Consider the following 11,692-nt stretch of genomic DNA (forward strand, 5'->3'; position numbering starts at 1 on the left):
TGGACAGTCGCGGTATTTAAATAGCGCTCTCTAGATCTTTTTGTTTTTAATTTAACAATGCTAGAATATGTTTAACATATCCATATTTGGTTACTTGAGTGTAAAATCTATTTTAAAACATTTTTTTCCGTTCGAGTTACTAAAGCCAATACAACAATAATGTCTTTTTATTTTAGTTCATTACACTCTCTTTTCATTCAGAGAATATTGAAGTTCATCCGAGAAAAAAGAAGCGCAATGATCTAAGAATGAGAATCGATTCCGGTCATATTTGAGAGTAGATATACGATTTGCTTCCGAGAAAACATTAAGACAAAACTGCTGATCAATTGAATCAATTGATAAAATCGATTTCGATTTTAGAATTTATAAAGTTTTTAAATGTAGGTCTATTTAATTTCTTCCAGAAAGTGAGTCTTTAAATTTAAAGTAGGGGTGTAAAGCCGGAGCATTACGGAACATTTAAGAGTTTTTTTCTTTTATTTAATAAACTACATAAAATACAACTATATTTCTTATTTTTAACATAATCTTAACGTATAGGCTACTTAAATTTAAAAAATGAATAACCTTCGTTTGTTTATTTTACTTTTATTTAAAGTTTTAAATAACGGTCTACTCTTCCGTGAATCATCCCTCGTGGGACTGCATGGAACAGTATGCTTAATGGTATGTGAAGCTATAAGGAACAATCAATAAATTATGTGTAAAACGGCACACAAATCTTACACACGACGACAACATGCAAATGTATTTCTGTCAAATGCACCAAAGCACTTTTCATGGCACTGCGTGGTGTAAACTAAAAAGATTGGATTGTTTGTATATAATACATTATATACAAACAATCCAATCTTTTTAGTTTAGTGATTGGTTAAAGTAATACCCATTGCACAGTGCATAATAATTTGAAGAATCTTTGTCATCTTTACGATCTAAAATATATATATATATATATATATATATATATATATATATATATATTGTAAATATATATATTATATATATTATAATATTATTAATATATATATATATTTAATAATATATATATATATTTTTATTTAGTCGTCTAGTTTCTCTCGTTCTTCTTTTTTCGTACTCTGTTTTATTGTCACCATATGAACAGGACCACAGTAGAGCGTTCCTAGGTCTATTTTTTTTCTTTTTCATGGTTTCGATTAGCGATTGTATAATATTATTTACTAAGGAATAGGAATCAGAAAAACTAGATTTTTATATTTTATTTTTATTTACATGTTCTCTTCCAAGAGTTTCCATTGTTTCTGATGCTAGTTGACACACCTATAATTATCCAATGACATAAAAATATGTCAACCAAGCCTAGAAAAAAGCAAGCAAAGTAGGCGATATTTTGTAAAGTTTAACCAACAATAAAAGTCGCTTATGCAAGTCAGTTCCGATAAACGTAAGCAGAAATCTTAACAATACTATACTATGTTTAACATAGCTATCTCTCACATAATGCTGCTGCTTCCTTTTTGTCGAATAAAAGCTGTTCTGTCCTGTGAGATTTCCTCGATTGCAGCGATTTCCTGTTACAGACTGTATGTGGAAGGTATTTAAAGACATATTACAGGTGCTAAGAGACATAGTATTAGTCATAATACACTGTATAACAGTTTTTATATCTTCTTCGCTCCATTTCAATTGACATTTATTATTTCTATTTATTTCAGAAACAGTTTTCTTAGTGCATTCCATGCAGTTCCTCATTCCATGTATTCTATCCTATATAATTTAACACATTGATTACATATAATTATTCTAAAACAGTTTCTTGAAATTTTAAAAGAAATAGAAACTTCATATGTGTGCTCACGCTAAATTCTTGTATGAATGATTCCAATTATCATTATAACAAGAAAAATGTATTTTTTTTTTTATTTCACTTTTTGGAAAACATCATTTATCGGAAAACGTTTATCAAAAATAGAAAACAATATGTCGTATTACATCAATATTGGAAAAATAAACCAACAAAAAACATTAATATTATTTTTTATTGAACCATCGTATACAAACTCACTCAAAATTGGTCATATAGAATTTTTATGATTGTCCATATCCTCCCTTTTAGACCCACAATTTAATAATGTTTATTTTAAAAACAAGTTCGATTATTTTAAATCACTTCATTTTATAAATGAAAGGTAAAAATGCATATCAAATTATTAACTTTCAGACTCAAATAATGAATATTCATTGAATAAGTGGCTTTCTTACGATCAGAATCGTACCATTCATGCCGTTCTTTTCATGAGTAATTTTCATTCAAATAGTTATTCTATTTATGATAGGCTAAAGGTATTTCAGTTAATAATGTTAAATTAAAGACCCTCTCCAGTTTTGGAAGAATACGATCTTTATCTATCTCACTCTCCCAGAAAAAGTCGAGAAATACATTTCAACGATGGTAAGATTGCCATTTGTCAGGATGACTTTTAAATTAACAGTAGAGAATTACACTAAAATAAGGATTGTTCTTCGACACTTCTATCATTGCTGCATTGCATTCTGAAACATTTGTCTAGTGTTGGAGTAACGTTTTTTAAACTGTTTTAGTACATTGTTTGTTGTGTTTAAGTTTCTTCTGCAACTGTTCCCCCTTTTTTTTTGTTTTATTTACGTTAATTTTGTGAGGTTTGCCGAACGACTGCGTTAGTCAGAATGTCGCGCGGTCACGATCCACGGGAAGACTTTTACGAGAAAATGGCCTTATTTAGGTGTTACAAACGTGAAAAATAAACCTGGTAAACTCCAAGTGGCCGGGCCGCTGGCTAGGCGCAAACCCACGACCAACTCCAAGTGTTCAGTGGTACTCTTTCAATGGAAACGTCTTTGATGTTCTAACATTAATTCAGAATTCGTAATTTTTTAATTTTGAAATTGTGATAAGTGCATTTTTTGTTTAAATATAGTAACTGTATAAATTATGTTTTGATTCATTGTACTCCTACGTTCTTTGATTTGGCTCGAATTTGAACTACACTTTATGGTGTATTAGAAATTTACAGCACTTAAATTAATAAATTTTTTGACAGATACAAGCACTCATAGAAAGCTCATTACATGGCTCTTTACAGTTGATGGTCCTTAGTATCACAAACCGGATAATACAAATACTGTAATTTCTATACTGGATCGGAATGGCTTTCTCTCAAACACATACACAACCTAAAAATAACATTACTGTTATTTTTAGGTTGTGTATGTGTTACTGTCAACGAGAACGAATAATATCTGATAGAAAACTTGCCAAGTGTCTTTAATTTAATAGAAAAAAACACACAACATTAGTGTTTATCAAGTCTAAATTACTGTTATATTTTTCAATTTCCTTAGGCGGCGTGCATTTATTGCGCGGATATCGAGATGAGGGAAAATGTTGATGAATACCGACATAGGGAAGAGATCATTGAACTGTTTGCGCATACAAACTAATTTATTTATTTTGGAATATTCTGTTGTTAATTGACATTTATCGTACCGGTACATATAATTGCGCAAATGTGGAGGGGGTGGCAGTGATGATCACGAATTGTTTACAGAAGGAGTGGAAGTAAAAAATGAAGCAAAATCTGTTGTCGCAATATGTGCACGCCATTTTAGTGTTATCTAACAAAGGTTGCAGAACCTGGACAGAACTTGCTAGAAACGCTTTAGAAGAGACGACGATTATCTTATTCTGCATTCAATTTTATTAAATAAATGCAATTTCTCCGCATCGAAACAATATGCTGAGTTTCGCATAGAATTTTCTATCGCACCTAAAATCTTGTTTCTGCAGGACCTGTTGAAAAAACTTTCTTGACCGTGTAAATTAATGTTTAGGTGTACTATAGATTATCCCCTATGGAATTTCAGGACTTTGATTATATATTGGAACTCAGGGGACCGAGACGAGTTCAACGGTACCCTACTTTTGGACCGGAGACGAAAAATAAAAAAGTTATCATACTTTTTCACTTACTACACTTTTTTAATGCTTTCATGAAGACGGCACCATAGTTGCTAGTACTGCCATCTTGCGGTAAAGTCTGCAAACCATGACGTCGGACTACGGTCATCTCCAGTAGGGTTTTTTTTTTTTTTGTAACTCTTTCCGCCCAGTGGGCACTAAGAGGGCCTCTTATAGCAAGCCCATTATGGGTTCGGCCATGTCCACAATGGGGCGGCCGGGTGGTGAGGGACGGGGATCGACATATCCGGACGGACCACCCCCCGAAAAAATTCCTGGGGATTTTTCGACCGGATTCGATCCCGGGTCCCCCAGGGCGGCAGGCTGCTAACCTTGACCGCTCGGCCATCCGGCCGCTTCTCCAGTAGGGTTAACACGCGATACGAGAGCGGAGAGAGCGACGCGACTTCCGATCATCGCGCGATCGCCATTTCGGTTAATGTTACTTATGGCAGCGAACATTGCGGCCGTTCCCACTGTTCGTGCTCCAGACTGACCTCCCGGAGGGGAGCCGCCGGCAGGCCGCCATGTACTAAACGTCACTACTTATTGATTCACGGTAGTTATTGAACAAAGTAAAAAAAAGGGGGGAAACGTCTACTAAAGGCAATTTTAACGGCAAGCGACGCGACTCCCGATCGGGATAGCGAGGCCGACTTAGCGGACAGAACGACGCGACTCCCTATCATCGCGCGATCGCTGGAAAAAAGTATGATAGCTTTTTTATTTTTCGTCTCCGGTCCAAAAGTAGGGTATCGTTGAACTCGTCTCAGTCCCCTCAGTTCAGATATATACTCAAAGTCCCGAAATTCCATAGATAGTAATCTATAGTATCCCCTAATGTTTTTCCGAAGTACAGTACTGTAATTTTAAAATATTACCGATCCCATTGTTTTAATTTTTTTATTGAACAACAATTATAGACTTGATTTTATTTCTAATCATCCAGAGATGACACCGGTGTCTCTGATATAACCTAGTGTCACGAATAGAAATCGTCTAGAAATTGCAATTGCAACATGATTTTTTAAGAAAGTTCGGAGAGAGTTTTGCGAAAAATTTTTCTCATCCATTACCAATTAATTCGTATTAGCTGCGATTAGATTTCTCTACTTATAAGAGAAAATACGAAATCATTTGAAAAATGCCCAATGTTTATAAAAGAATTATTCTCAGTATACACAAAGAAAACACCTTAATTCTTAATTATTGCTTACACTTCTACAATTTTTATGTGTTTATTTATTTTTATAATAAAACTTTCGATCAATATCTCCAATTTAAAGGAAAAACTAATCACAAGACTACTTAAAAGGTGTCGAAATTCGTGATTTTTCGTCAAATATGACAAATTCCTTTAAGAAAAAGCGTATTAAATGCCCTATACTAATCCAAATTTAAAGAAATATATTATATTAACATATTTCGGTAAGGTGAAATAAAGTTTAGTTATCATTTACTTGGAATTACCACGCTTTGTAGATTTGCCGGTACCTCGGTGAGGGGGGCATCGGTTTAGCATTGGTGAGGTTGGTCTTTCTAATTTCGTTGGTTCTAATGTAGTTCTTTTTTTAAATACAAAACTAAAAATACGAAGAATAAAGTAAAAATTATAAATTTATTACCGTATATTCATTTAAAAATTATTTTCGAATATTCATGTACCGTACTGTACATACTAATATTTATTTATAATTTATTTGGGAAGAGGATTAGATATAAACAAAATTATCATATTTAAGGCTAATTTTGTTAATATAAAACGTTTTTTATTAACATTATTCAATCTGCTTGCATTCCGGGAGCACAATTTTGCGATGATAATTGTCGTAGAAGCATGTGAAACAAACATTTCTGCAGTGTGCGAATTGAATAAATGCATATTTTTACAATAAGATTTATATATCACTGGAAAAACAAAGTTAATTATTGCTTTAAAACACTTCATCAATAATTAATTTGGAGGAGAATCATTACAGGAGTGTATATAGAAGAGTGTAAACTTGTCCCAGAGTGGCCTCATATAGTTAATTTATACCATTTCGGTTTATAATTTTAGTGGTTCTGTTATATTTGTGTTGTATTTATGGTGAATAAATCTTGATTTTGAACGATGCTTTCACAATATGTAAATTTTCTTAATGTTCCTTCTGCAGAACACTTTTCTATGCTATTGATATTAGCACGAGATATTGAAGCCATCTTTTAGTTCTTTAGCGAAGATGCAATTATAGATCTATGTAGGTTAAACAATGACTTTGTTGCCGGAGTAAGTACTGTACATGAATATACTGTATAGCAAATGTTTTGTTTTTAAATAAATATTGTTAGGTAGCACTTGTTAATTGCTTTTGACATTGACTTGAAACAGATTTTGTTGTTTTAATATCATATTTATTGTGTATTTGTAGTTTTCTAGAAATAAATCAGTTTTTCTCTGTTTGACAATATAAATTTAAAAGTACCAGGAATAAAGTTAAAATTATAGTTTTAGCGGAAAAAACACATTGATCACCGGAATTCGAAACATCAACCTCACGATTATGAAACTGGTTGGCGTGCCCCCATCGAGCTAATGGCAACTCTACAAATGAAAGAAATTCTATAGGTTTTAAGTGATTTGGACTTTTCTCTATTAATTTTGAGTATTGCGCCTCACTACTGGGCACATGTCAGTTATGAGTATGCACTATACTCTCACCGAGTTTGATCAAAATCGGTGATCCCCACGTCATGCAGTCTCGTCGTTAGTAAATTTGTTGGGCTGCAATTTGAAAAAAATTGTAGGGCTATAATTTCCCACTGCCGTCTGTCTGTCGGTCTGCCTGTCCTATCTTAATCTCGAGAACGGAGTTAGACAGATAAAAGCTGAGATCAGATATGGAAACCGCAAGGGCAGAAAGACCCGATTAGCTATTTAGAAACTTCTGAAGCAAATCAAATCAGAAGTCACACTATTTCAATTCAAAGATTTTCTCCTAAGAGGTGTTAAACAGATGACAGACACGAATCTATTGTTAAAGAAAAAGTATTATGCACAGGGCAAGTCACTACTAATTTCAGGTGGAGAAAATATTTTCAATTAAATTAATTAAAAATACGATTAAAAATTGCAGCCCGACATTGTGACGATGTCACAAATAATTACTCGTTCATAATCATTTTTGATGCTACTTTTAGTTTGGGTCAATGTATCATTAATTTAAAATTGTTAATCATCGTTTTGTGATTTAGTCTCAGAAAAAACATCCTAATAGCTTCACCAGACCATTTTTATATCTATTCTATATAATGCAACCACGTGCTTCTCCCAGAGGAAAGAAAGACAGTGACATAAAAGTCAGGTGACAGCTGCAGCCAATTACCGTGATAATTCAATCCTACTTCTAAGCGCATGTGGATGATCACCCTCGTGGACTTAACTTCCCAAAGGACAAACTGGAACGTGAGGCATCACGCTTTGTATATCCTGTGTTTCCAACTTTTATAGTCTGTATAAATTTGTAAATAAAGTGTATGTACTGAACTGTCTTGAGTATGGAGGTGTGCTTTTACCGAACCTACGTCAGAACAATTTCAAGTGGCGTTTAATCCGACAAGCCAACTCGAAGTGACGGAGTTTAGGGAGGAAACTTCACTCCAAGACTTACATTTTTGCATTCAGGACACCTTGAAATGTCAAAATGCAGAACAATTGAATGTTTTTTCTATATGTATGGATGTTTGTATGTGGGGACACGGTTTTGTTCACCTTTATAAGCTTAATAACTCCTTTTTGCGAAAATTTCTGACATTTTGCACGGAGATTTGTGTATTAGGAGGATCAATATTTTTAAATTTTGTTGGTTAGAGCTTGAGGGGTGAGAAGATACAAGGGTCGAATGAGTCTGACTTAATGAAGATTTTGTTATTAATATTTACAATTTTTATTATAAAACTTATCTCTACCATCAAAATTAAGCTTTTTGTCATTTTATAATAATTAGTAATATAAAAAATTAAATTAAATATCGTAACAGATGGCGCCACACACAATTTTAAATTTTTTTGCCTTGAAAGTTACGCAACTCGTCGCCGGACTTTCTATATGGTAAAACAATTCTAATTAAGTTATTAATATTCAATTTTAACTGCCACTAAAATTAATTGATGAAAGTCATAAACTTAATACTGAAAATTTTTTATTTCGTGTATTTTTTTTTTCATGCATACAAAGTATTTACATAGTAGGCATTGGACTCTGTGAGGCAGCTCTTTTTAGAGCAGGAACTAAATTATAATTTACTACGTTCAAGAATTCATTTTGTGCATGAGTGTAAATATCATTTTGTATTAATTTCTTTCCAGTAGCATTAAGAGGTCCAAATCCACTAACGCTGACTTTAGGCGATCCTCTTCGAGTGAGGTAGAAGGTTTTCATAACTGGGTAATTTCGGTTGATGCTAGTTGTAAATACTGCAAATGCGGCATTTCCAGACAATTGGGCTGTCACTTTCCCCTTAGCTTTCGGCAGTTGTCCGTATTTCGCTTCGGCATCATAATTGATTTTAACGTCATTGAAGACCAGAGTGCAATTTAAAGTGACATTACCAAAATCTCGACGAAGAGCGGAACAATCTTTTTCTCTTCGAACTTTAAGCAATCCAGTCATATTTACATTATAGTACTGTACATTAACGTTGACTTTAACCAAGCCTAATTTGTCCTTATGTTGTGTAGTAAAATTATTAAGACGAGCGGGATCGACATTCGCATATGTTGCTTCTCTCGGTAAATTTGTACGTAACACGAGGTCCACATAATGGTTAGATTGTTGTGGAGTTCTTGCAAAAACCACGCCTGAAATAAGCAATAATAAATTATTATTTACTTTAAGCATTGTATTTTAATCATATATCAAAGTTTTTTCAGATTATTTTAATCCGCAATTTATATTTTCGATACACTGTTTAATATATGAGATCCAATCAAAATTCCAATAGGTCAAAATTCCGTCAAAGTCTCGACCAATCCTGATTTTGTTTCGGAGGAAATTGGGGTAATTTTTGATAAGCATGATTAGCCATCATTTAGTCCTCCTTTTCTGTTGTCTATTAAGAATTATATGCGTTCACGTGACATGGAGAGCGTAGCATCTGTCATCTAGCACCGTTAAAAAAGAGGGAAACGACAGTCATCCCCTTCGTCTTTTCTTTTGCATGTTGTGAGATTTATAAAAATTAATTGATAATTTTTCTTTTAATTCTAATTTATTTTTCTTAATTATTTTAAATCGGTATTACTAAAACATTAAAAAGGGGATCCCTATTATCGGAAAAATAGGCGAAATTCCTTTACACGTTGATTGATAAACAAACAATACCGGTGTTGCGTTTACATACACATCTCCGAGATGTGGGTGCAAAGGGCGTTAACAATTGTTCGTTGCACAACCAGACAAGACCAAACCGGATATAAAATACATATATAGTTTAAAATACAATAAAATTTCCAACTTATTGTTTAAAGAGAGTACATTATTAGCTAAAAGATTAAAATAAATTGATTAAAATTAAAATTATACAAATAATGTTTACAATAATTCACGAATATATATATATATATATAGGTATATAATAATAACTAAAATTTGGAAGGGAAAATGGTAGGCCTCACAACGTTTTAATATTTTAAATTATTATATCAAGTCTGAAATATACTTACCAATGAAAAATAAGAAAATGCAGAAACTCGTCTTCATATCTTTTGTTTCTGAAAAATATAATATTGGATTTATAGAGTAATATTTTCAGTATAATGTATATGGAATTAACTAAAACTTTAACAAATATAAAATGTTAGCATCTAATTTTACATTTCTCAATCCATACGGTAAGATTTAATTGTCATTTTCGAAGAAAGAAAATATTACTTTTGACATAACTTATTTATTTACAGAAACATAAATAATCAAAAGTATTTTATATGAATTATTTTTTAAATAACTAATGAAAGTATATATTAAACATCTGGAAAAAAGTGTGGAGTTTCAGAATGTTTAATATACATTTCTACGAATTTAATTTATAACCTTTACACTAAACATTCATTAGCCGAGGTAGAATTTGATAACAATAAGAATCTCCATTGTCTTATCTCAGTTTTTGTGTAGAGACATTTTATCTTAAATACGATAACAATTCATTTAAAAATAATATTTGTTGCTACAAAATATGACTAACAAGTAATTGTGAAAAGAAAAACAATTGCCATTTTAAAAAATGAATAAGAATTAAAATCTTTGCGTAAAATAAAATTTATAATAAAATATTTCAGTAAAATATACTTTATATTTTAAGTTAAGAACATTTTACAGAACACGTTTAAATATTTTATTAAAAAATAAATTTTTAAATAATTAAAATTGATTTAAAAATATATGCAAATACATAGATTTACTTACTGCGAGAAGCTAGTTACTGTTCAATAATTGGTCGAAAGTGAAGCAGATCTCCAGAACAACGTCTGCGTATTTATACTATCTGGCATTGTTATGAAATAATTCTGACGAATGATATCATGTTATCGAAAAGATACAATAGATAAAACATCCTAGATACGACACAGGAAATATAGTTTTTATCTAAAATATATATAAAATAGATCTGTATATTTTGTATCCGGCGATAGCGAGCTTCAAATATATAAAAATATTTAAAAATTAATTTTAATATTTTTTCAATTGAAACTGTGGGGTATATTGTGAGATTTTTTATTAGTATTTCGTGAATTAAGCTTAGCAAATTAAAGTACAAAATAAATGTAATATGTACACAGGCGCTTCTCTACTTGCGATCGGTTTGGTTTCCGAGGTGTTGTTGTAAGTCGAAAACTAACCTAGAAAGTACATTTGTACACGGAATAACCACGTACTGTTAGTGTTAGATTCTTCAATGTACATGTACTTAATAGAACACATTAAGCTCATTTATCCGCTCGCTACTGCTTAGTAAGGGTGTTTCAAGTGCAGATTTTTTAACATAATACGCTTAATTTTTTAAGGATAGGTTTAGTTTCCACGGTAATAGAGCGACATTTATCTCCATTATTAGTTTTACTATTGCGTTATGGACGCATTTCTGAAGAGTTAGTCGTAAAAGTGTAATAAAATTGCAAACAAGAGAGAAAAACTCGCTTACTCCGATGTTACCAACTTCGACTCCACCTCACGAAGGCAATGGCGAAACCTCATAATTCGCGCGAAAACAAAAAATGACGATATGTGATAGAAATAAATTCATACTAATTGTATTTATTATTTATTACTGGTTAAAGACTAAATTTAACAATATTCACGACCAGCAAGAGAATATGCGCGAAATTTAAGTTTTAGACGTATGGCCAAATTGTTCGTAAGTCTGAAAGTTCGTAAGTTGAACGTTCGTAAGAAGGGGAGCTCCTGTACGGTGTTTCAACAATTCATATCAGTGACACCAGTGTGAATTATTCAATAGGTGCCTACGGCTTCGTCATCTCGAGGGACCTCAAATATTACGAACGATAATATGCCTCTAAAACGATAATATGCCTCTAAAATTTAGTGAACGTTTAAAAACGTATATTATAAAGGAAAAGTATGTTATCATTTAAAGATTTTAGTGTCTTTTTAATATTAAAAAAATAACACTTTTACATAAAGAGCCTTATAACAAACTAGGACTTCAAGAGACCATA

The 11,692-nt window shown here is 32.1% G+C and overlaps 1 protein-coding gene across 1 annotated transcript; it reads right to left on the reverse strand.

The window, feature by feature from the left end:
* Positions 1–8,150: 8,150 nt before the first annotated feature.
* Positions 8,151–10,502, reverse strand: LOC136988927 (uncharacterized). The gene is made up of 3 exons (XM_067286950.1): positions 10,422–10,502; positions 9,683–9,730; positions 8,151–8,818 (listed from the first exon to the last, which is right to left on the reverse strand). Exons 2-3 carry the CDS (start codon positions 9,717–9,719, stop codon positions 8,199–8,201), a joined length of 657 nt encoding a protein of 218 aa, XP_067143051.1. The 5' UTR covers positions 9,720–9,730; positions 10,422–10,502; the 3' UTR covers positions 8,151–8,198.
* Positions 10,503–11,692: the final 1,190 nt, after the last annotated feature.

This window comes from Centruroides vittatus, unplaced genomic scaffold (assembly GCF_030686945.1).
Source record: "Centruroides vittatus isolate TY-2023 unplaced genomic scaffold, ASM3068694v2 scaffold_386, whole genome shotgun sequence".
In the NCBI taxonomy this organism is placed as follows: domain Eukaryota; kingdom Metazoa; phylum Arthropoda; class Arachnida; order Scorpiones; family Buthidae; genus Centruroides; species Centruroides vittatus.

What these genes read in the sequence shown, in the direction of transcription:
- LOC136988927 (XM_067286950.1), bottom strand. Translation starts at nt 9,719, where the DNA reads ATGAAGACGAGTTTCTGCATTTTCTTATTTTTCATTG. An exon ending in CATTTTCTTATTTTTCATTG is followed by an intron (nt 8,819 to 9,682) that starts GTAAGTATATTT and finishes TGCTTATTTCAG; the next exon opens with GCGTGGTTTTTGCAAGAACT.